The 27,442-nt window shown below is 41.3% G+C and overlaps 1 protein-coding gene across 1 annotated transcript in view; it reads left to right on the forward strand.

Moving 5' to 3' along the window:
• The window catches only part of dcc (DCC netrin 1 receptor), a gene marked incomplete at both ends in the record, with an annotated part of 118,758 nt that overhangs the window by 56,057 nt on the left and 35,259 nt on the right, over positions 1-27,442 (forward strand). Inside the window, 8 exons of the mRNA XM_079419670.1 lie at positions 241-472; positions 3,929-4,083; positions 5,061-5,209; positions 5,963-6,101; positions 9,421-9,470; positions 20,341-20,482; positions 21,352-21,462; positions 23,492-23,686. Of these exons, the coding sequence (XP_079275796.1) occupies positions 241-472; positions 3,929-4,083; positions 5,061-5,209; positions 5,963-6,101; positions 9,421-9,470; positions 20,341-20,482; positions 21,352-21,462; positions 23,492-23,686 (1,173 nt within the window). The remainder of the gene's footprint in view (positions 1-240; positions 473-3,928; positions 4,084-5,060; positions 5,210-5,962; positions 6,102-9,420; positions 9,471-20,340; positions 20,483-21,351; positions 21,463-23,491; positions 23,687-27,442) is intronic.

Genomic DNA, 27,442 nt, shown 5'->3' on the forward strand with positions numbered 1-27,442 from the left:
TCCTGGCTGCTCATCTGTGTGTGTGTTGATGCTCTGTGTTTTACTTCTGCCTGATCTCTGATGCTGTGATCTTCCTTATCGCTCTCTTTTCTTTTCTTCCTGATGTCTTCTGTTTGTGTGTTTTCTTTCCTTATCTTTTCATTTCATCGCTCACGCTCCTCCTCTCATTCTGTTGTGTTGCCCCTCCCCCTCACATGCCCTGCCCCTCCCTCCCTCTTGCCCCACCCTCCCCGGTCACAGAGGGCACGCCCCCCACCCCGCCCCCCCAGTTGCCCCGCACTTCCTCTTTGACTTACTCCTCTCCTCCCCCACCAGTGACCCCGAACTCAGGCGTCCTCCCCTCCGCTCCTCATGATGTGGCCCCTGTTCTCGTGTCCAGCCGCTTCGTGCGCCTCGGCTGGCGGCCCCCGGAGGAGCCGCGCGGAACCGTCCTGACCTACGGCGTCTTCTTCTCCGAGGAAGGGATCAACAGGTACGTGTTCACCTGCGGCTGAAATAATATCATGTTTCGACCAATCACATCCTAATTCATCCCGCATTATGAATATTCATTGGTAAACGCATAGAAACATGTTTAATATATATGATTAATATATTGAATTGTTGTCGGTCCCAGTCTGTCTTAGTATATAATAATGTTCTTTATGCTGACATTAGTTTACTGCATTGCAAGAGCTGAACAATGAACAATACAGTATCTACAGCAGTGGTTCTTTTTTACTTAAAATAATATATTAATTGATAAAAATATAATTTTAATATATTATTAATAGTATATTGTTTTTGTGTTTCACTTATGTGTGTATATAAGATTCAAAAATAATATAGTAATTAATAAAAAATAATATATTTTTAATCTATTATTAACGGTGTATTGTTTTTGTATTTCACTTGTGTGTGTGTATAAAGCCTAATGCACACCAGGACGATTACCGCGCGTGCTTATTGCCAACGTTTTTCGAGGCGTTTTTCGATGCGTCTTTGTGTAATGCATTAACTTATACAAAATAATATATTAATTTTAATATTATTAACAGTGTTGTTTTTATATTTCACATATGTGTATGTGAATAAGATTAAAATATAATACATTAATTAATACAAAAAATATATATTATAAATAGATTAATTTTAATATTAATATATTTTTAATTAGGCCTATATATTGGAAAGAGAATGTCGCGGTTACGTACATAACGCTCATTCCCTGATGGAGGCAATGGAGATGTTATGTCGTGATGACAGTAGGGGTTTATTTGGGAGCCCCAATCATCTCTGATTAAAAGAAAACACCAGTGAAATTTGGCTAGTGGATTTTGCATGCTGAGACAGTCCCTGTTCATTCGGGTATATAAGACTACATGTGCATCCAGTCATTCAGGTTTTATGCTGAGAAGCCGAGAACATATCCCGGCAACAGTGATTGGTTCAAGGCCGTGGCATGGGAACATAACGTCTCCGTTCCCTCCATCAGGGAACGAGGGTTACATATGTAACCGAGAAGTTTCCTATCTGTCGGTCACTACGAGTTATGTCTTGATGATGACATCAGGGGTCAGTGGAAACACTTGTTCTTGTTAGACACTTGTTCTGAGGGCACCCCAGCCCATAGAAAGGCCAGGTCTGACCAGGGGCTCAACGAGTGGCGACATGTTCATCTCGGGACTCGGGAGTGTACCCAGTGCTGAAGTGATCTCATATGAAGCAACCCGAGTGGTGCGACTCTTGGCTGCGGATGCCATATGTCCCAGGAGACTCTGAAAATGTTTCAGTGGTACCACCATCATGCCTCTGAAGGAACTCAGGCAGTTCAGCACGGACTGGGCATGCTCGATGGTGAGATGCTCCATCATACTCACCGAGTCTAACTCCATTCTGAGAAAAGAGATTCTCTGCACAGGGGAGAGCTTGTGCTTTTCCTAGTTGACCCGAAGTCCCAACTGGCTGAGGTCCCAGAGCACCAGCTCCCTGTGATCACACAACTGTCCTCAAGGCTGGGCCATGATGAGTTAGTCGTTGAGATTGTGGATCCTGATGCCCACTTCCCATAACGGGGCAAGGGCGCCCTCCATGACCTTCGTAAAGACACGGGGGGACAGAGACAGATCGAAAGGGGAGGACCCTGACAGCCATGTCCGACCCTCGAACGCAAACTGTAGGAACGGCCTGTGTCGAGGAAGGATCGAGACCTTGAAGTACATGTCCTTCAGGTCGACCGCTGCAAACCACTCATGGGGCTGGATGCATCTGATGGTCGGCCGAAGGCCACCACCTTTCTTGGGCACGATGAAGTAAGTGCTGTAGAATAGGGCGGGTTGCGACGATAAATCGATGTAGAATCGATTCTGAGATCTTCCGAATGCATTCTGATTCTCTCTGGAATTGATTCTGAGCACTGAAGAGCGCTTGTGTGTTCGGTGAGTCTGTAATCTCACCTCGGCTCAGAATGCTTTTATGACTTGAGATTAATGTAAACACAGCACACTGTGAACACCCTTGTCATTCGCTTCAACCTCTTCGAATTTTATGAATGATTATTTTAGGTTCAAGTGTGTGTAAGGATTTGGAAACAAGCAGAGTACCGCTGTTTCTAAAGCATGCAGCACCATCTGCTGTTCAAAACTAAGCTCAGAATCGACTCGAGAAAGAATCATTCGATGCATTCGGAAAATCTCAGAATCGATGCTGAATCATTTCTGGATTCGCGATGCATCGACTGATTTTCCCAGCCCTTCTGTAGGTACTGTGTTTCCGAACACGGTCGCATCTCCGTCGTTTGAACCACATTAGTTCATTGTTAATGACGTCACAAGCATGAGGTGGAGTAATAACTTCTGTTATAACTAATTAGAGATCTTTAAGATGCTGCTGTATTGAACATGGCATCTGATAACTAATTCACTATTTTGTTTCCTGTCATTTTTCTTTATTTGATGTTTGTTTCATCTTGGGTTCTCTCTTACGTCATACTCCGGGGTTCCCTGCACATGCGCACTCTTCAAAAATGGCGCTTATTGAGGACGCAATAAAATACATGGATTAAAATGCATTTATATTTAGATAAGTGGAATATATTGAAATATATAATATATTACTGCATTAACTATGAGAAACTATGCTTCTAACCACAGGTTGTGAACTGTAGTTCCAACCATGTAAGTTTGCGACACTGTTTGCGAATGTTCGTTTGAACTATGGTTTCAGGAAACTGTATGGTTTCGGGAATTGTTAAACTATGTTGGCTACACTGCTCTGGGTGTGTGTTCACGGTGTGTGTGTGTTCACGGTGTGTGTATGTTCACAGTGTGTGTGTGTTCACTGCTGTGTGTGTGTGTGTGTTCACTGCTGTGTGTGTGCACTTTGGATGGGTTAAATGCAGAGCACGAATTCTGAGTATGGGTCACCATACTTGGCAGTATGTCACTTCACTTCACTTAACGATGGAACTTGCGACCATAGTCAGCTAATGATGTTTTTGGGAAACACACCCCTGGTTGAGCTAGAGATGACACAAAAATCTGATGAGTGGATGCAGGCTGTCATCTTATATATACGTATGCTCCGGGAGTTACTCAGTCATCTCTGATTAAGAGAAAACGCCAATGAAATTTGCTAACTAACTGCATTAGTAATTCAAATGCTTGTGTACAATGTTTATTTTTCATGTTTAGTGTTCATTTATAACATTTACCAAGACTCAAACAGTAAAGCTGTGTTGAGAGCGTTATTTTCTCACTGATAAATGAAAAGATGAACAAAATTAGCCAACATATGATGTGAAAATGTGCAAGTGTGTTTACTAATGCATTCATGTTAGAGTGTAGATCTGATTGTGTCACTGATTGAACATGTTATTTGACTGACTGTCTAAACAGTGATGTGTGTGTGTGTGTGTGTGTGTGTGTGTGTGTGTGTGTGTGTTTGTCAGGGAGCGCACCGTGAACGTGACGGAGGCCGAGAGTCTGCAGCTGACGGTCAGTAATCTCAGACCTGAGGCCACTTACTCCTTCAGGGTGGTGGCGTATAACGAGCAGGGGCCCGGAGAGAGCTCAGAGGCCATCCGACTGTCCACGCAACCTGAGCGTAAGAGACTCACTGAACTCAAAATACACACCACAACATGTACTGTACACTCAAAACAATGACTCTCCAACACTGTTCAATAATAATTTTCATTTAAGACCATTATGTTAGGTTTCCCATTTATACGATTGCATTGTGTTAAACTGACTTGAAACAGTTGCGTGTTGGCTCAACTCAATACTTTAATTTTGAACATAAATGATTTTACTTGTGTAACTAGGAAGTGGATTTCCCCTTCCCATCATGCTTTGCACAGGGCTGGATAAGGAGAGTAAATCTTGAAATAAAATGTTATTGTATATAAAATAATAATTTAAATATAAAATAAAATGAAAAAATGACTAAAACACCTAACAAAAAAATAATATAACTTTTTATAGTAGTAAATTAATTTGAATAATGTTTAAATATTTTATTTTTATATTTTCTGTTTTTAATTTTAGTTAGTTTTAGCTATTTCATTTGTATTATTTTTTTTGTATATATATATAGTTTTGTCAGTAAATCTTTATTTTAAGGTGTCCTTGTGTAACATGTTACATATACTTACTATTATAATAACAATAAATTATGCATAATTACATGCAAGTAAATCAAAGCCAAATCCTAACCCTAACCACATAGCAAGAACATGTAGTTAATTAATATTACTCAGTACTTAAATGTATAATTACACTGTAACAAGGACACCTGAAAATAAAGTCTAACCGTTTTTTCCCCAAGTTTGTTTGTTTTCAAGGACAAAAGGTGTTAACTGTAACAAAGAATAGATAAACACACCAATACCAATATCAGCTAAATCCAACAAAAATAAAACCAAATATAAAAATATTAATCAAAATATATATTAAAAAACCCAGCTATATCAGTAAATCAAACAACACTTTTGCATTACATTCAAAGCCATGAAGAGGCAGTGTTTCTCGTCTGCTGATGTGTTTCTCATCTGTTCGATCCGGATGTGATTGTTGGTGTAGTTCTGGTTCCTGGTCCAGTGGAGAACCTGCGGGCAGAAGCTGCGTCTCCAACCTCCATCCAAGCGTCCTGGGATCCTCCGTCCCACGCCAGCGGCCCCATCCAGAGCTACAGACTGCTCTGGACCGAGACGTCCAGTGGAAAAGAGCAGGTCAGGGTCCACCTGACTAACAAACACTGAAAAACTGAGACAATCTGAATTCAGAAAAACTGTGTCTCCAAGACGCTTCAATAAACCTCCTGCAAAGCTACAGTGCTGTTAACAGTTTTAGGCACTAAAAATACTGTCAAATATAATGTCTTAAATAGATTTTCTTCTATGAACTAAATGAAATAATTTGTAGTGAGCATCCTTTGTGTTTAAAGCAGCTTTTGTCCTCGGTGCACTTGAGCAGAGTTTCTCAGGAGCTTTGCAGGAGGTTTCTTGAAGCAGAGACACAGTTCTTCTGGATTTAGTCTCAGTTTGTTCTGTTTCTTCATGATCTGGATGATGATCAGATCAGATCTCAAACATCTCACTGGATTATTATAATTAATGGCTAAATGAATGTTTGGAAATAAACTGATATTACTGACACACTACAGCAGAAGATAGAAATAACTGACTTCAAACCATGTTTAGCTGCTGATAACACTAGTGGTGTAATCATTTTGGCCAGCACTGTATATAAACCTGGTTAATATATCTTTAAAAAGTCAGTTTATACATATTTTTACAGAAGTCTGACCTGTTTCATTCTCACATTAGAAAAGTTAGAATTAGAAATAACGATACGATACATTATTACAGAAGCCTGACTGCTGAGTGCTCGTGATTGGTCGGTGATGTCTGTAAGGCGGGGCTTACCGAAGGCTCATTAGCATAATGTGTTGTGACTGGTGCTTGTTTCTCTCCGTTGGTCAGAACGTGGAGGTGGTGGGTCAGAGCTACAGGATGGAGGGACTGAAGAAGTTCACTGAGTATTCGCTGCGAGTGCTGGCGGTCAATCGACACGGGCCCGGCCTCTCCGACACAGACACGCTCATCACCACACTCTCAGACGGTAAGACTCGTCCAGCAGCTCAGCTCAGCTCAGCTCAGCTCAGGAAGATTGCATTTAGTCAAAAGTTTCAGTTTTAGTTAATCATAATAACCCTGCCTGAAATAAAACGTTTTTTTTATTTTTGTAATTATTTTTGTAAAAGTTTTTCTGAAATAAAAAGTTTTTTTTATATTTTATTATATTTCAGTTAACATTTATTGTAATGGCTTTTCTAATGGTTTTAATTTTGGTTTTAGTTTATTTATAATACTCTTGCTCCAACCAAAGTGTTTTAATGCATCTGACCTCGTAATTTTGACTTCCCAGCTGAAGAATACGAACTTCCCAGAAGGATTTGAGCTCCTCATGATTCCTGTTGTCCGGTTGTCTGTTCCTTCAGCTCTGAAACACATTCCAGTCTCATACAAACCCATGATTCTCTGCTTTACTTTTACTTTACTTTCCAAATCCAAAGCGACTTACAAATAAGAAAAAGTAACTAAAACTAAAAGTTAACACTCTGTAAATACTCTATACACACCCATTTAAGAAAATACAGAAATTAAATAAAATTGACAAATGCATACAACAATATTTCAATAGTAAACATATGAAGGAAAAAATAAAAAGCGATACTTCTATCCTTACCGGTGTCCCAGCCCGGTGGAGTCTCACGGTGGAGTCGATGGTCTTCACAGTAAGAGGGCTTCACACGAGGGCTGCCGCAGTATAATAACCTTTTTTATACCCATCTAACAAATCACTGCTAGAATTCAGCTGAACCCACTTTGCTGTTAATCACTAAAAATGGCCAAGCAAGTGCAGACACTGACCAGATACGCCATACAGTATGAGACCAAACACGATTTCAGCACCTCTCAACAATCAGGTCATGGCGTTCAGGAGATGTTTCCATAAGCCATCCAGTTAATCACACACTAATGACGGCTTTGATGTGGCAGTAATATTCAGGCCGTCACATCTGAAGCGTCAATCAATTTCACAGCATGTCACTCAACTCTGACAGTCTGACAGGAGACGTTTGAGACACGTTTGATTTGTTTTCTGCTTCACTGCGTCTGCATTCAAGAAGCAGCCGGGATCTTCCCTCGAATTCAATTAGAGTCCCTGGAGAGAGAGAAAGAGAAAACACACACACACACCTTCCTGATCAGAAAATGAATATATTTATTCATAGTCGCCATCTTGGCTCAATTTGTCACAATGTATTCTGGTATTGCTGCATCAGATTTGTCCAGGAGAAACTGTGTGCGCTTTCATTTGGAATAAAAATAAAATAAAATAAAATGTTTTAATTAATTAATAAAATATATTTTAAATTAAATATTTTAATTAATAAAAAATAAATTAAATAAATTAAAAGTCTGTCCTGATCTGTGCATTGTCTGAATCTGCTGGAGCCGATGTAGCTTGAGTTTTCTGATGTTAAAGTCGAATGCTGTCCGTCTGTTCGTCTACTGCTGTTTCTCTGTAGCCTGAAGGTAAACTGTTTTAGAAGCAGCTCAGTGCCACAGCTGTGTTTGAATGCTAAAGCAGGTTATATTTCCCAGCAGCCCTTCTCATTAGCTGTCTAACATCAGGCTATTGATTTATGTGTTAACCTCAGGATTATGTTTGCAGTAATTCTCAAAGATTCAATCACTGGCTCTTATCAGCATCACCCAGCTTGAATTGTTTGAATGGAGCCTGGCGATGTCATCCTGTAGATTTAGATGTGTCACGGACACAGAGATAGATGAGCATGGACATTCTTTTTTTATGATTTTATTTTATGTATTTTTTTTTTCTTGTTTTTTTTTTAATGATTTTATTTTAGTATTTAGGTTTTTATCTAAAGTGACTTACAAATGCCCTAAAATCTAGAATTATTATATTATATTATATATTTCATTTTATAAGCCTGATGTAATATTTAAATTAATTTTGTGAATTTCTCTCTATTATGTAATGTAAAGCCTGCAGTGCTGAAATCAGTACCAGTCATTAAAAATCCCATCAGTGGAGCACAGGTTTATAGCGGATGTAAAATGGGGAGGTGCAGCACGTGGCTCTTTAAGAGAGACAGCGAGACGAGTGCGAGCTTCTTAACATGCTGCTCAGACCTGCTGCATTCTCCCACTCGCTCCAATCCATTCCCATCATGCACTCCTCTGATTCTTTGTCTCATATTGGCGTGATTTTCTCCAGATGTCTGTGCGAGCAGCTTAACCCGCGCGTGTCTTTCTCTCATTGGCCACAGTGTCTCTTTGCATTAGCTTCAGCACGGCTCTAAGAGGCTGCGGGAATTTATTGCGTGTCAGCTTCCATTAGAGACACGCGGCAGAATGATTCAAATGAGCCGCTGCTGCTCCTTCCCCATTTCACTGCTTAATTAAAGGCCCTCGTGTCACGCTAATGAAATTGTGTGATGGCATTCTACACACACACACACACACACACACACACACACGCATACATACACGCATATACATGCATACACACACACACACACGCATACACCCACTCATATGCATGCACACACACTTAGTTATATGTGTGCACACTCTCACTCATATGCGTGCTCACACACATGCATATCCATGCACACACATGCATGCACACACTCACGCACACACACACACACACACACATCAATGCACACACAAATGTATACATACACACATTTACATGCACACGCATACACACCCATATGCATGTGCACACACTCACACACACATATGCATGCACACATAAACACACACACACTCACACATATGCATGCACACAAACACACACACACTCACACATATGCATGCACACAAACACACACACACACACACACACACACTCACACATTTGGATATGCATGCACACACAGAGGTATGGACACACTTGCTCACACATGCATGGACACACTCTCACACATGCTTCCGTTCACACACACACACACATATGCATTCAGACACACACACACTCACATGTGCATATACAAGCACACACTCCCACACACCATATGTGCACATGCATGCACACACTCACACACAGTCTTTAGGTTAATCATTAATGTCTCCAAACTATTAATCCAAACTCATGCAGCGAGTCCTCAGATAACCTCCTGACCTGCAGAGCGTCTCAGATACGGCCTGTTTATCTAAAGCCTCATTTACAGATTGATTGTGTTCCTCTGATGGAAGAACATCCGTCTGCGTCTGTTCCGCTGGAGAGAGATAGATTCACTAACTTAACTAAACCAGTTAACTGTCTCCAGAGCCATTAGGTGACCTGTGGGGTGCAGTAGTGTTGATCCTGATGACTGTGGTGTGTGTTTGTGTGTCCGCAGTGCCTAGTGCTCCACCGCAGAACATCTCATTGGAGGTCGTCTACTCACGGGTGAGTTATGATTCAACAGCATTCACTCAGTATTAATTATGCTGCAAAACACAAGAGGTGACTGTCATGTGCTCAAATGAGTCTGAAGTGTTTTCTTGAAGCCTGAGTCTGTATGGTTGGGTTGAGCATGTGTGTGTGTGTTATGAAGAGCGCTCAGCAGGGCTTCATTCATTATTCATTCACATTAGTGTGTGTTTGTTTATATCAGTCAAGCTCTGATAAACCAACACTGCAGCAGTCAAACACACATTATTTCCACTCACGAGACATCTACAGATGATATGCAGAGATTCAGGTCAGTCTGAACTGTAGAGGTTTGGATTGATTGATAGCGTCAGGCTCTCAGTTGTCATGCATTCATCCACACAGCGACCCCGTGAAGAGAGCAGATCTGTGTAAAACACACAAGCTCGGAAACACTCATGCACTGATTTCATTTCAGGACGAATGTAATTTCTGTGAGGTTCAGCGCACACACGGGTGACAGGATATTACACATATCATCATATCATCATCAAGAGCATGCACTGTATTTCACCTTCATTATTATTTTAGATTATATTATTATTTTAAAAAGCCTTTTGTAATGTTTTCTAAGAATTTATCACTGTCATGTCAAGAATTTATTTTTATATTATCAATTCAATTATTATTTTTTATTATATAATTGCATTATATATTTTTATTTAAATACTATTATATACAGTACTAGTGTTTAAATTTGATATATGCAGTGTTGGTGTAGTGTGTCATTGGTCTTCCCTGGATAGTGTCTCTCTCTGTGTGTGTGTGTGTGTCCTCCAGTCGTCACACTGTAATGACCTGCTTTGTCTGAGTGCCCTGATAACGGATTGTTTATGAGAGGAAATTGGGTTTCATTGTGTGCCGCTGCGCTTCTGCCCATCCAAAGACCAACAAAAGAGCCCAGAATGCATTCTGTCCGTCTGACGCTCTGCAGAATGATGATTGTGACATTAGATTGAACTGCAGCCCGTCTCTATCACACATCAACAGTGAGCATTGGGAATCCATCTTTAAACATCATCAGGCGTTTTACTGAGTAATGCGTGGGATGTGCGACCCTGACGCTAATGATTCTCTCTGATATTCTTAAGAATTAAATATGAATGCAATGGCAATTTCGGTCCAAATTCACAACTACATTTCACCAAACTTGCTCTTTTCTAGCGATGCATCATGTTCAGCAGGATCATTTTCAGACTCAAACATTGAATTTTTCACTTGAAAATTAAACTGTCTATTTGTGCATCATTTGCTGCGCTGCTAGTGGTTATTAATGGCAGAATCAGACAGATGGCCTCTATACAGGAAAACAGCCGGCGAGAGGGCAGGTCAGAGAGCGACGGCACGCACACCAGCAACAGTGACAGCATCTTAAATATTTATCGATTTTATTAGTCGTTAACTTGCTTTTCTTTCCATTAGGATTCAGTCGAGAGGCTCTGATGAATCTGAGTGATGTGGAATATAAAGCTGAGCTGTTTACCCTGAAGATTAATTATGTGCTTCATAACAGATGAGAGAAAGTGGATCACAGTCTAAAAGAATAAGACAATAAAAAGAGCTGACTTTATGATATTTATTATTAAAAGACCTTTTTATTTTTTAATACAAAAACTATGTATGTATGTGTGTGTGTGTGTGTGTGTGTGCATATATATATATATATATATTTATTAGTGCTGTCAAATGATTAATCGCAATTAATCGCATACAAAATAAAAGTTTTTGTTTACATAAAATATGTGTGTACTGTGTGTATTTATATATATATATATATATATAAATACACACACATGCATGTATATATTTCAGAAAACTATTATTTTTATATATTAAATATATGTATTTATAATATAAATTATATGAATATAAATATAGACATGTAAATACATGTAAATATTTTCAAAATATATACTGTATGTGTGTGTATTTATAAATACACAATAAATACACACAGTACACAAACACATATATTATGTAAACAAAAACGTTTATTTTGTATGCGATTATATATATATATATTATACGTGTGTGTGTGTGTGTGTGTGTGTGTGTGTGTGCACCTGGTATTCATCACGTCCTGGGGACCAAATGTCCCCACAAGGATAGTAATACCAGTAAATCTGAATCTTGTGGGGACATTTTTTGGTCCCCATGAGGAAACAAGCTTATAAATCATACAGCATAAAGTTTTTTGAAAATCTAAAAATGCAGCATGTTTCCTGTGAGGGCTAAGTTTAGGTGTAGGGTTGGTGTAGGGCAATAGCACATACAGATTGTACAGTATAAAAACCATTACGCCTGTCACGGCAGAAATCAAGCGGAAGCAAGGATGCAAGTAACCAAAAAGGTTTATTTGGGTCAGAGGACAAAACACACCAATCACAGTCTCTCGGGTGGGCAGGTGGCGCAGGGACTCGACAGACAGCGTGCAGGTGATGAGTGGAGTAGGTGAATCCAGAGACAGTGTACATCCAGGTGAGACGAACCACGACGACGAAACAAGGACCAGGAACCAGGTAGCAGACGACACGGGAAGACACTCTGAGGACATCAAACAACGATCTGACAAGGAGAGGAAAGTGCGGTGAGACTTTATAGGTGAGTAGATTGGCAGCAGCTGGTGCGGGAATAGAGATCAGCTGGCGCGCTGATGACTGGAGTGAGCGGTCACGCCCACTCACACACACACACACACACACAGAGAACAACAATACACGAGACATGAAGAAACCAGTGAATTCATGAACCGTGACAGTACCCTCCCTCCTAGGAACACCTCCTGGTGTTCCCAGACTCCCTTACCTGTCGATTGTAATCATCAATAAGGGAGGGATCCAGAATGTCTCTAGCAGGCACCCAACTTCTCTCCTCCGGACCGTAACCTTCCCAGTCCACCAAGTACTGAAATCCGCGTCCCCTCCGCCTTGAGTCCAGAATACGATTAACCGAATAAGTGGGTTCCCCTTCTATGAGTCGCGGCGGTGGGGGAACCGGGGCTGGCGGATTAATACGGGCATAAAAGACGGGTTTGATCCTGGATACATGGAACACGGGATGAATTCTCCTGTACACTGGAGGGAGGTTGAGGCGGACTGCCACCGGGCTAATGATCTTGGTGACAGAGAACGGGCCAATGAATTTAGGAGCAAGTTTATTCGATACGGAGCGGAGAGGAATGTTCTTGGTAGAAAGCCACACTTTGGAACCGACGACGTATACGGGAGGTCTAGACCGGTGGCGATCGGCCTTGGCCTTGGTGCGCGCTCCCACCTGGAGTAGAGTCTCGCGGGCTCTAGTCCAAGTGCGATGACACCTCTGGACAAAGGCGTGAGCGGAGGGAACCGCGACTTCGGATTCCAGACTAGGAAAAATTGGTGGCTGGTAACCTATACTGCATTCAAACGGAGACAGGCCCGTAGATGACACTGGTAACGAATTGTGGGCGTACTCCACCATTGACAGTTGTTGGCTCCATGAGGAAGGATTCTTGGAGACCAGACATCGCAACGTTCTCTCCAAATCCTGGTTGGCTCTCTCAGTTTGACCATTGCTCTGGGGATGAAACCCTGAGGACAGACTAACCGTAGCACCCAGCAATTTACAAAACTCTCGCCAAAATTTGGACACAAATTGGGGTCCTCTGTCGGAAACCACGTCCGTCGGGAGGCCATGTAACCGAAAGACGTGGTCCACGACTGTTACCGCTGTCTCCTTGGCTGAGGGTAATTTGGGCAAGGGAATAAAGTGGGCCGCCTTCGAGAATCGGTCCACCACGGTCAAAACTACCGTGTTACCCTGAGAGGGTGGGAGGGCGGTGACAAAATCTAGAGCGATATGGGACCAGGGTCTCGAAGGGACCGGCAGCGGTTGAAGGAGCCCATCTGGGGGTCTATTGGAAGTCTTACCAGTGGCACAAACTGAGCAAGCCAAAACAAAACTGTGAACATCGCGAGCCATGAGTGGCCACCAGAATCGTTGCTTGACTAAAGATGTAGTGCGACTGACTCCTGGATGACAAGCCACATTGGAACAATGTCCCCACTGAATAACGTCGGACCGTAATCCCTCTGGCACAAATAACCGGTTCGGTGGGCATCCGACCGGAGGCGTTACCCCTTGTAAGGCCGTCTTGACCTTCGATTCGACCTCCCATGTGAGTGTGGAGACAATTAGGGTCTCCGGAAAAATGCACTCGGGAGTAGACGGGCGATCGGAACGGTCAAAAATACGTGATAGAGAATCGGGTTTGATGTTTTTGGAACCCGGGCGGTACGAGAGAGTAAAGTCAAAACGTCCGAAAAAAAGTGCCCACCGAGCCTGCCTGGAGTTCAATCTTTTAGCAGTTCTAATGTATTCCAAATTCTTATGATCGGTCCATACGATAAAAGGTACCCCCGACCCTTCTAACCAGTGACGCCATTCCTCCAATGCTAATTTGACTGCCAACAACTCTCGGTTACCAATGTCATAATTACTTTCGGCAGGGGACAAACGGTGAGACAAAAACGCGCATGGATGCATTCTGTCGTCTGCCGGAGAACGTTGGGATAGCACTGCACCTACCCCCACCTCTGACGCATCGACCTCCACCACGAACTGACATGATGGATCAGGGGTTACTAAGATGGGGGCTGAAACAAAGCGGCCTTTCAGTTTGGCAAACGCAGCCTCAGCTGCGTTTGACCACCTGAACGTAGTTCTGGGGGAGGTCAAGGCGGTCAGAGGCGAGGCTAGTTGGCTGAAATTGCGAATGAACCGCCGGTAGAAATTGGCGAACCCCAGAAACCTCTGTAGGGCCTTACGGGAATCTGGACTTGGCCAATCCACCACAGCCTTAACCTTCTCAGGATCCATACGCACTCCCTCAGACGACACAATGTACCCTAGGAAGGGAACAGACTGTGCGTGAAAAGCGCATTTCTCCGCCTTGACAAAAAGCCCATTCTCTAACAGCCTCTGAAGCACTCGTCGAACGTGCTGCACGTGCTCCTGGAGAGAAGAAGAAAAAATCAATATGTCATCCAGGTAAACATATATGAACTGATCGACCATATCTCGCAGCACGTCGTTGACGAGTGCCTGGAAGACTGCCGGGGAGTTGGACAGCCCGAAGGGCATAACCAAGTATTCAAAGTGCCCCCTGGGGGTGTTAAAGGCAGTCTTCCATTCATCCCCCCTCCTAATGCGGACCAAATGATAAGCGTTACGTAAGTCCAGTTTAGTGAAGATTGACGCTCCCTGCAACCTCTCGAAGGCTGAGGACATCAGCGGCAAAGGATACGTATTCTTTACCGTGATGTTGTTCAGCCCCCGGTAGTCAATACAAGGTCGCAGGGACCCGTCCTTCTTCCCCACAAAAAAGAACCCCGCCCCCGCTGGAGAAGAGGAGGGACGGATGAACCCCGCTGCCAGAGAATCAGAAATATATTTCTCCATAGCCTCTCTCTCTGGAACAGAAAGTGAATATAACTTGCCCTTAGGCGGAGACGTACCTGGCAGTAACTCTATAGCACAGTCATAGGGACGATGCGGAGGGAGAGAAGCAGCACGAGACTTACTGAACACCTCCTTCAGGTCGTGATACTCCGTGGGCACGTTTGACCAATCCACTGCCTCCTCCTGAAACGTAGAAACAGAAACAGACGGACAAGCAGACATAAGACAAGACTCATAACATTTACTGCTCCACTCCGATACTGTTCTCTGCTGCCAATCGATTCTGGGGTTGTGCTTGGTGAGCCAGGGGTGACCTAAAACAATGGGTGCGAGGGGGGAGTCCAGAATGTAGAAGGAGATGGTTTCAGAGTGGTTGCCAGATACGATGAGTGTGACAGGTCCGGTGGTGAAGGAAATGATGGGAAGGGCTTGGCCATTGAGGGCGTGAACTGCGATGGTCTGGGTGAGGGGTAGAAGGGGAACTTGAGTCCTGTGTGCAAAATCAGAGTCCATGAAATTACCCTCGGCCCCAGAATCCAGCAGTGCGTGACAGTCCTGAGTGTGGGCTGACCATCGTAGTCTTACCGGGAGGAGTGTAGATGTCGATGAGGTCTTCTCAGCGGAGATCCCACCCGACAGTAGCCTCAGACTTACTGCCGGGCTTGCCCCTTTTACTGGACAGTAGCAGGCGAAATGTCCTGCCGTGCCACAGCACAGGCACAAGCCCTGGGATCTCCGCCTCTCCCTCTCCTCCCGGGAAAGCCGAGCTCGCTCGACCTGCATGGGTTCATGATCGTAGACAGAGCTGACCGCGTCCCTGTCGCTGGCTCCTACCGTCGGTCTCTCTCCACAGCAACGCGCTGGTAACCTCCGCTGCTCGATTCGAGAGAGTCGCGAGTCCACCCGAAGAGCCAGTTCTATTAGTCCGTTGAGGGTGGTTGGTAAGTCCAACATATATATCTCCCTCTGGACACGGTCAGCCAGCCCATGCAGGAACATATCCCACTGCGCCTCCTCGTTCCACTGACACTCTGCCGCCAAGGTCCGGAACTCGATAGAAAAATCGGAGGCGGATCTCTCTCCCTGCTTGAGATCCGCCAGAATCCGCGCCGCTTCTCTACCCGCGACCGCGCGGTCAAAAACTCTTCTCATCTCGGCGGAGAGCGTCTGAAACGAGGCACAGCAGGGATCTTGGTTTTCCCACACCGCTGTTCCCCATAGTGCTGCTCTCCCAGTCAGCAGCGTGAGCACGAACGCCACCTTGCTTTGGTCGTCGGCGAAGGTCCTGGGCTGCAGAGCAAAATGCATAGAGCATCGTGTGAGGAATGCTCTGCAATAGTTCGGCTCACCGCTGTATAATTCCGGAGTTGGTAGGCGGGGCTCTGACTGGGAGACGCTCTCAGATGTTACGAGGGGAGTAGGCGGTGTGGGTGGCACAGTGGGAACTCGCAGATGTTGTAATTGCTGAGTGAGCTCGGACACCTGCGTCACCAGAGCTTGAATCGCCCGACCCGATTCCGCCATATTCCTCTCCTGTGTGTCCATCCGCGACACACTGGCGCGGATGAATTCCTCTAGCGGAGAAGAGGACCCTCTTGCTGCTTCCATCATGGTCAGATCGTTCTGTCACGGCAGAAATCAAGCGGAAGCAAGGATGCAAGTAACCAAAAAGGTTTATTTGGGTCAGAGGACAAAACACACCAATCACAGTCTCTCGGGTGGGCAGGTGGCGCAGGGACTCGACAGACAGCGTGCAGGTGATGAGTGGAGTAGGTGAATCCAGAGACAGTGTACATCCAGGTGAGACGAACCACGACGACGAAACAAGGACCAGGAACCAGGTAGCAGACGACACGGGAAGACACTCTGAGGACATCAAACAACGATCTGACAAGGAGAGGAAAGTGCGGTGAGACTTTATAGGTGAGTAGATTGGCAGCAGCTGGTGCGGGAATAGAGATCAGCTGGCGCGCTGATGACTGGAGTGAGCGGTCACGCCCACTCACACACACACACACACACACAGAGAACAACAATACACGAGACATGAAGAAACCAGTGAATTCATGAACCGTGACAACGCCTATGGGATGTCCCCATAAAACATGGAAACCCAACATGTGTGTGCGTGCGTGTGTGTACATATATACAAATATACAAAACATATTCAGGATTGTGAGATATAGTCAGAATTATGATAAACTCTAAAATTAATAACAATTCTAAGAAAAATCAAATTGCAAGATATTGTAATATCACTTCTAAAACAAACGTCAGAATTGCAATACAAAGTTGCAATTCCCAAAAAAAACAAAAAAAAAACGATAGGATTACAATATATATAAACTTACAAAAACGTCAGAATTGCGAAACAAGTTTAAAAAAGGTTTGTGATACAAACTTGCAGTTCTAAAATAAAGACAGAACTGCGATATATGAAGTCAGAATCGCAAAATATAATGTCACAATTCTAAGAAAAAACTGCAGAATTGCAATATGAAGTCAGAATTGTGAGGAATAAACTTAAAATTGTCATAAAAACTCGCAAGTTTAAGAAAATACATCAGAATTGTGAGAGACCGTATCAGAACTGCAATACAAACTCGCAATTATACAAAAGTTGTGGAAAGTTTTTCCAAAAGTTTATATCTTGCAATTTTGAGAAAAAACAAAAAGTCAGAATTGTGAGATAAAAAGTTGCAATTACCTTTTTATATTTTTTTAATATTTTTCTTGTGCCTGGCTGACGCCTCTGTTTCTGTGGGTTGGGTTTGTTTGGCGGCTGCGGCTCATGTTAATGCGGTTTCTCCTGTGGTGTTATACCGTGATGCTGTAGTGTTTGGCCTCTCTGTCACACGGCTGACGGCTGCTGTCGCACTAACGAGGAATCCTGCAGAACGAGTGTTAATAAAGCAGCTCCGCTCCTCTGCTTTCTGATGTTCTGAGCTCTTATTAGCTCCTCCACTCTTCATCTGTCTGGATCTGATCAGGACAGACTCATATTTCATCTGATGTGAAGCACAGTCGGTCTGCTGTGTGTCTGCAGATCAGTCGTTTGACCTTCAACATGAAGGTCATGCGGGTCAGAAACATACACATATATGTTGTTGTTTTAATATATATTATATGCTATATTAAGGTTATTTTATTTTTATTGATATACTATTTAAGTATTTATTAATGTTTTAAATTAGCTTTTATTTTTAGATGTTAATTTTTTAAATGTAGGTATTTTTTATGTTAGTAATTTTGTTTTAAGCTTTTGTTATTTTTATTAGTTTTTGGTTCTTTTTATTTTATTTCCATTTTTAGTTTTAGTTAATTTTAGTACTTTATTTCTTTGACATTACTTCGTAGATTGTTTTGTCATTTTTATTAATTCATTTTTTAAATATTTCTATATAACTTTATTTAATTCTAGTTTTAATAATTTTAGTACTTTATCTTGTTTTATTTCAGTTAGTTGCCAAAGCAACAGTTCTTATTTTTAAGTTTTTCATCTAATTTGTCTATTAGATGAAATTTATCTATTGTCTATTTTATTTCATCTAATTTGTATTTTATTTGATTTCAGCTTTATTTCTTTTTTCTAATTTTATATTGTGCTTTTGTCATTTTTATTACTTTTTTATTTCCATTTAGCTTTAATAACTTTTATTTTAGTTGTAATAATTTTATACTTCTATTTATTTTATTTCAGCTAGTTGCCAAGCCAGTATTTCTTATTTTTAAGTAAGCTTTTCATCTATTACTTATGTTTTATTTTATTTTATTCCAACTTTATTTCTAATACCAAAAATAGTTTTCGTTAGTAATAACAGCACTGACTGCAAACACAGCTGTGAATGCGTTTCTAACACTCGCTCAGTCAGATTCTCTCCAATCTGTTGCTCCTTTAGAAATGGAAAAGAGAAGCTGAGGATATAAAGCACACTTGCATTGAATGCACGGATCGGTTGCACTCAGAGTGCAATGCTGATAACAAACTACAATATATGTCTGCCACTAATTTCAGCTTTATAGAACTGCATCAACCCATGAAAACACACACACACACACACACACACACAGATCTGTGCTGCAACACATTGTTCTGAGTTGATTCTCGCTGTTCAACACGGGATAATTAACATCACGATGGGGCCAAAATGACAGTCCTGAACCACTGCCATAATCACACACACACACACACACACACACACATGAGCTGTAATCAATTAAGATGAGTCTCCAAACCCAGGAACGAGTGCCAGTGAATGTTAATGAATGCAGCGTGTGCCGAACAGGAGCGGAGCAGTGCCGCTGGCCGCAGGATTGGCCGGTCTGAAGCAGGATGGACGTGTCACGTTGGCAGCGGTGTGCTGTGAATTTTAATTGCTTTATTTGCATGTTAAGGGCAGATGGCACCAGCGCAGACTCACGATGCCACTGAGCGTATGATGGCATTCCTGCACCGTGCAGTTTATATCTGTTTCAGGGCCGTTTGTGAAGGTTAATGAATCTGTGTTTGGGAGTTTGGATGCTTTGGGGAGAGAGAGAGAGAGAGAGCAGCACTAGTTCTAGTAAAGGTTGTGTTGACCCGCTCATGTTTCTCATCTGTAAGTTATGCTCATACTAAAGACCCTGTCAAATCAATGCATTTCTTCTTCTGCTTTACTGAACAATTAAATGGGTTTCCCTGCATAATTATTAAGCATCCATGCAGAATACAGATGGCTGGAAAGGTCTGAACGGTAATAAAAATGAGTGGAAGCAGCAGCGATTAACATGCATTTTGTTTTCTTTGGAAAGAAATTAATACTTTTATTCATCAAGGATGCATCGAAAAGATAAAAAAAATGACAAGTCATGTATAATGTTACAAAATATTGATTTTCAAATAAATACTGTTCTTTTGAACTTTCTATTCATCAAAGAATCCTGAACACGGTTATTGTAATTTTAAAATGTTTTTATTGTTTGAAATAAATTAAACTTTAATAAAACGAAAAGAAAAAAATATATATTAAATTAAATAATATATATATATTTATATATAATTAGTGTGTGTTCTTTTCACCTTTTTTTCTATCTAATGCATCACGGTTTCCACAAAAATATTGAGCAGCACAACTGTGTTCAACATTGATAATAATCAGAAATGTTTGTTGAGCAGTAAATCAGTATATTATTATGATTTCTGAAGATCATGTGACACTGAAGACTGGAGTAATACAAAATAATATAAATGAAGTAAAACATCTGTATTACGAACAAAAAGGGCTTCAATAATATTTAAAAACTAAAACTTTAAAAACGGTTTGGTCACATGTTAACTTGTAATTTTACAGATATTCCAGACGCTCTGATAAACTGATGTGGTGCTGATGTTTGTATGATCTCAGTGTTGGTTTCTCGTCTGTCTCAGAGCATTAAGGTGAGCTGGCAGCCGTCGCCTGCAAACACACAGAACGGATTCATCACCGGATACAAGATCCGCCATCGCAAAACAGGCCGGCGGGGGGAACAGGAGGCCATCGAGCCCAACAACCTCTGGTACCTGTTCACCGGTGAGTCCGTCACATGCGTCTGAATCAAGGCCGTAACCATGTCTTCAACACTGGCACACAAATCAGAGACTGTGCTGCTTCATAGAAACATGTTTTAACGCTTTTGAAAGGTTCATATTTTGGTTTTGGGAGTCCCCAACAACAGGTTGACATGCATTGTCTTATAATATGCATTTATTTAATCTGCATTTATACTCTTTCTTTTGAGAGACAATAACTTTATACACAGCGCACTTTCAGATTTAAAACTTTGCAGGATGTTTTCACTTAGAGCTGTGTTACACACTGCATGAAAGAACATTTTTTCAAGAACAATCAAGAACATTTTTTAATACACTTTAATAAAATAGCTTCGATACCAGTGTTAGTTTTGACAGCAAATTTTGATTTAGTTTTATTCATAGTCTTTGGACTAAAATGCCATTTAGTTTTAGTCACATTTTAGTCACATCATTCACGCTGGATTTGTCGTCCTCTGGGGCTTCGGGAGCGTAAATGTGTGTTTGTTTGAATAGGATTTCTGAATTTATTGGAAAATCATATTCATTTCCATTATTCCCTTGATGGATATCTTGCTAAGTTTCTATTTCCGAAGGGATTCATTTCACAGTGCCGTTGGAGTGTGTTATGCTAATTCCCCACACTCCGGGGTATTCAGGGATGACAGCGCCCTGCTATCATAATTGCATATTTTTATCTTTACACATGATGGAAATGCATCCTGATCTGTTTAGATGAGGTTTGGAGACCTTGTTTACCTCGCCGCGTTGACTGATTGCTGTTTACTAATTAGAATCGCAAATAATAACCGCACACACACACACACACACACACACTGTGACTCCTGCTCTTTGTTTATTGTCTGACAGGATTGGAGAAAGGCAGCCAGTACAGCTTCCAGGTGGCAGCCATGACGGTCAATGGCACGGGGCCCAGCAGCGAGTGGCACACGGCCGAGACGCCGGAGAACGACCTGGACGGTGAATACGACTGCAGACGCACAGTGCAGCACAATTCCCTCTTTAGAGCGGCTTAAACCGGTCCGAGGTGGTTAGGCCGGGCTGTTTTTATGCTATTTGAGGGGTTTAGCACTAATGATGGGTGCTTGCTTCATGAAGCTTTGTGAGTCATTTGTTTCGAACCAGTGATTCAGAGCGCATATCAAACCAGCAAAGTCATGTGAATTCAGTAAATTACATCAGAACTCTTTCAAAATTTGTAGTGGTTTGCCAGGAGGAGGCATTGAATCTATAATGCAGTATTTATCCACCTATCCATCATCCATCCATCCATCCATCATCCATCCATCTAGCATCCATCCATCCACCTATCCATCTGTTATCCATAATTCTATCCTTCTATCATCTATCATCCATCCATCCATCCATCCATTTATCCATCCATCCATCTATCATCCATCTATCCACCCATCTATCTATTATCCATCCATCCATCCATCCATCATCCATCCATCCATCCACCTATCTATCTATTATCCATCGATCCATTTGTCAGGTTTGAGGTGGTTAGGTTGGTCTGTTTTGATGATTTTCAAGGTGTTCAGCACTTGTTTCATGAAGCTTTCAAACCTTTGTGAATCACTTGCCTCGAACCAGTTATTCAGGGCCTGTTTCAAACCAACAAATGTCATGTCATGTTTTGTACAGCTTTGTTTCTTCCATCACTACTAGTAAGGACCATGTTTACTAAACACTGGCGATTATTCATTGACCTGAAGCAGGGAATGTTATCTAGTGAGCAATCGTTCCAGGACCTGGAAATGTCTGATTCCCTGGGTAGTGTGCTTACTGCTGAACTAGTGTGTGGATTGAGATGTAGCCACAGGCTACATGAGGACATGGTAAGTCAGGCACGTCAGGCAATAAGAGGAAACAGTTTAAGCAGAGTATCGATACGTCTGGCTTCAGTTTGTCTGAGTTTAGTGTGTCTGCCAGCACAATGAAAGTTAAAAGCGCACATCATTCAGCATATAATAGATGAAGATGTAGTTGACATTTACATTATCTTTCAACTCAACGCAGAGCGCCTGCATCGTCTGTTCTAATGGAGCGCTTTGAAGACGTTGTTGGGCGTTAGAATGTCACCTTTGAATGAGACGTTTCTGTGTGCGGATCAAACGTGTGGCGTGAGGTTTGATCAGTACCTGCGTGAACTTCACTCTAGTTTGCTGCTTTGAGAGACTCATTAATCAGAGACGCTCTGTGCCTGAGGAGAGACGATTACAGAGCGAGCCTTGATGTGTGAGAACACCGGTGGAGTGTCGAGCTTCATAAATGCTGGAGGAGTCGAGGCTTCATGCTCTTAGACGAGAGAAGAGTAAACAAAATGATTTTCAAAGCAAAAAACACCAGAACAGAAATAGAAGAGTAAATATGATGCATGTGGAGAAAGAGAAACACGTGCAGTCAGACGACAGAGAGCGATTAGAAAGTTCACAACTCAAGAATCACTGTGACCTCAACTGTTGAAGTTTTATTTATTATCCATCCATCCTTCCATCCACCAAACAGTCTATCTTTACATTCATATATCATTCTGTCTATCGATCTCTGTCGCTTTGTCTATTTGGTTATCTATCTGTCTAGTGTTCTATAAATCTATCGCTTGATTGATCTATCGATCGTTCGTTCGTTCATTTGTTCTGTCATTCATTTGTTCTTCCATTTGTTTGTTTGTTCATTCTGTCTGTGTTTCTATTGGTCTGTCTGTCTATCTATCATTCGTTCATTCATTAGTTTGTTCATTCATTCATTCATTTTGTCTGACATTTGTTCATTTGTTCTGTCTGTCTGTTTGTGAAATTTTGAATTTTCATTCTACTTCATTGCATTCTAATTCTGTTTTCTCCCTCAGTTGTTAAGTTGTTCTGGGTTGAGCTGTGAATGGAGATGATCGCTCAGGTGTCTCTGCAGCAGTGATTCAAGGAGCTCTCTGAACCCGGCTGAGCAATGACCTCGCTTTTCTCGTCTCCTTTTCTCTCATTCATAGAAACTCAAGTTCCCAACCAGCCGAGCTCTCTGCATGTGCGTCCGCTGCCCAACAGCATCATCATGAGCTGGACGCCTCCTCTCAACCCCAACATCCTCGTGCGCGGCTACATCATCGGCTACGGAGTGGGCAGCCCATACGCCGAGACCGTGAGAGTGGACAACAAGCAGCGCTACTACTCCATCGAGAACTTGGGTGAGAAACACAACTTAAGCCGGGTGCACACTGTGCGATTTTTAATTGTCCTTTATAGGGATGTAACGATTTCAAAATCTCACAATATGGTATTATTGCAATATGAAGTCCACGATATGATATTTATTGTGATATTTAAAAAGAAAAAAAGACAAATTAATAATTGGGGATAAAATGATTTTTTTTTTACATTTTAAAGTTAAATTGTTCTATCTAATGCACTTTGAGGGTTCAAAATTAAGCGAACCAAACCATGTTTCTTAACTAAGAAAACTTAAGCCAGAAAAGTCAGTGAATTGACTTGTAGCTGAACTTTAAAGGAGACTCAAGCCTCTTTTTATTGTGATATACTGTCTCAGTCTACATTACATTCACACTGCTGTTTTTGGAAGCCAAACAAATTAGAATATAATAATAATAATAACAACAATAGTAGCCATATATTGTAAAACAATAGCATTGTAAAATAAATGAAAATGAAAAGGCCTTTCATAGGTATATTATTTTTGCTTTACGCTACAGTAGGGAAATTACAATACTTCTTTCCTAATTTCTACACATGAAAGAGATATTTTGAATCTGGACTGCAGTAACATTACCTATTTAAACCGCTGGCTGTCAGCAATTCTTACTCAGTGAAAACATGCTCACAAAAACACATCTCACTACAAATCTAGTGAAATGCTGTAATCATCTGCTGTGAAAATAAAGCATGACTGGTGGCGGTTGCGATCACAAACGTGTGCTAAACTCACAGCACATGTAATAAAGGAGTTAACTGCATTCCTTCAGTGTGAACGGAGCCGTTCTGAGACACCGGATCACTAGCTGATCGCCTGAAACACGCAGCAAAAACAGACTTGATGAAGGGATTAAGCCATATTGTGCTTTCAGTTTGAGTTTGTTTGGCAGATACTGTGCCAAAGCATAATGGCCCAAAACAAATCTATTTTAAAAACGTATATTTTCGCCTGGAAGACCTATTGTTTCATATCGTCATGGACCACGATAATATCGAGACCGTTTTGATATTGCGATATTGATAATATAGTTACATCCCTAGTCCTTTATGATTGTTGTTTGTCAGACTGTACGAACATGATGATCATGTCACACTATGGGATCTCAGCTGTCATTAATGTCAGACTGTACGACACTCAAGACGCGTTAAAAACAGGTGCACGCAAGAAAACCTGCCACAACTGCTGTTTATCATAGCAAAGACAACATACTATATCATATGAATTCTGTGACACTGCCAACATTTCATCGGAGGTAAAATTTGATCAAACCAGCGATCAAAGGCTGCAGATTTTAGAGTAGGATTATAGATTTTCAAAATTTGTCTCTGATGACCAAAATGTGAGCTGGGCTCACCAGTTCTGTCAGGTCATGTGATCAGAGAGTCATTTGCATTGATTTAATCAGAGAGTCTCTGCTGTTGTTTCAGATGCTGCTTTCATTCAGATCACTAATTATACATCACTGATCACATGATGAGCAGCACTCATCAAAATATTATTAATTGGAAGCTCTTAAGTGCTTATTATGAAAAGCAGTGCGGATTCATTTACTGAAATGGTTTCCCGTTCATTTATTCATTATGAGGAATGAAATTAGAATCTTTTATTTAAAGGCATCTAATTTGAAAACAATTGAATTTTTCTCATCACGCCTGACACAAAGACAAATCTCAGATTTTAATATTCATGAGGAGGCGTGGCTAGTTCAGCGCTCATGAATACGTAATGAGGGTTTGTTTGAGATCAAACACGCTCCCTCGTGTTAAAGCACGCTAATGTTTTATTTATTCTATTTTTCTGAGATTACCCTGAAAAACGGATGTCAAGAGGAGTTTACGACTCCCTGGACGTTCGTTTCGTCAGCTGTTTGCTGGCAGTGACATTCTCACCTGCGCTCGGCTTTTGTTCTCCGAACGCTGATCTGGCCTCCTCTTACCTCCATTCTGGACTAAAATAAGGCCACGTCCTTATCAATATTTCACATGGAATCCACAGGTTACCATGGCAGCGATATTGAACCGAGAGCGGCTGCCCAGAAGGAAAAGAGCATCTTCTGTTTCTTTGTTCAGGGGTTTCATACGGACACAAACAGAGCCATACAGGCGTGGGCATATCGATAGTATCGATTCCTACGTTGGTATTGGTATCGGATCGATACTAGCCTGATAAGATCGATACTCTAGTTTTTTTTCTCCTATACACTTAATACATTGCTTAATACATTCAACAAAGTGTTGGCATGTCTGTAGGTGTATATTCCACTCTTTTCACATCTCATAGCATTGCTGCTGCTACGCTGTGATTGGTTGTCATGCCATCACGTGACTCAGCAGCTCCAAGCACAAGCGGATACTTTTGGCTACAGATCGAACGATAGAACTCCGAGCGTATTGTCCTTTTTATGCAGTATCACTGTATATAAGGTGTAAACTGAGTTTGGCCTTTTAATATTATTTCTTAATGCATTAAGCCACTTTAAATGTTTTCATTATATCGGTTTTCTATGGGAGTAAAATGCTTAACGTAATTTAGCATGTTTGCATATATTCTGGGCTCAGCTGGTTGCCACATATTATATTTTATTAACCAACTGTATACTGAATTTAGTCTTTATTTATTTATTTGGTCTTATCACTGTCTTCCTCCATTGCACCATATTAAATGTTTTTATATTGCAATGAGAGAATTAAATCCAGCGTGTTGCATTCATGTTCTGGGTTCATCTGCTTACCTCTACATACATAGTAGGCCTATATATTTTTTATAAACTATACTTTGGCCTTTTCATATCACAGTTTTTTTATTGCAATAATAACAAGCAAATATTACAGTATGTATAAAACAAACAGAAAATACAGTACGTACATAACATACGAAAATCCTTTCAATAATAAACGAGTTATGGCTTAATAGTTCTTTTTCATATCACTGTCTTCCTTCAATAAGCCACTTACGTTAAACATTTCTTTATAATGGTTTTCTATGGGAGGAAAATGCATAATGTGAAAACTTTGAGCCCTGTATTTACTCGTATCGGATCGATACTAAAATGTGCAGTATCGCACACCCCTACCATAAATGAATCTTTCAAAGCCTCGATCAATTATAGCCTCGGAATGAAACCAGTCGTGTCCTGCGGCGGCGCTGCTGCAAACAGACGAGAGCTTCTCATGTACAGATGAATATCATCATCAATAATAACTTCATTTGAATTTCCTCACTTGATGTCTTGCTTTGTTTGCCGTTATTTTTGTCTTCTGCACTTCTGAGGCATTTATTTTTCCCTGAATCACTGAATTATATTTATATCAGTGATTAATGATAAGTCAGGTCTTATTTATTTTATAGTACTTTATATAGTGATAGTTTCAAAGCAACTTCACAGAGATAAACAGAAAAATAACCGTTTTGCAAAATTCAACAAAGACAAGTGTCCTTATTCAGCTCAGTTTAGTTGAGCAACAGTGCCAATGTTGCAAAATTCATTAATTATATGAAATTAGATATAAATTTAATGAAAAGATATTTTGATTCAACATTGCATAAATAATCATAATAAGGATCAATTGTATAAAAAAGTGAATATTGAAATATGAAATGATTTTTAAAAAATAAAATGATACTCTAAATATGAAACTAAAATCACCAGAAGGTGGCAGCAAGTCACCGAGTGAGTCATTGAATCATTTACACGACTGATTCATTTAGAAATGAAGCAAGTGGCTTGCTGCCA

The sequence above is a fragment of the Barbus barbus genome, assembly GCF_936440315.1.
Source record: "Barbus barbus genome assembly, chromosome: 6".
Classification (NCBI taxonomy): domain Eukaryota; kingdom Metazoa; phylum Chordata; class Actinopteri; order Cypriniformes; family Cyprinidae; genus Barbus; species Barbus barbus.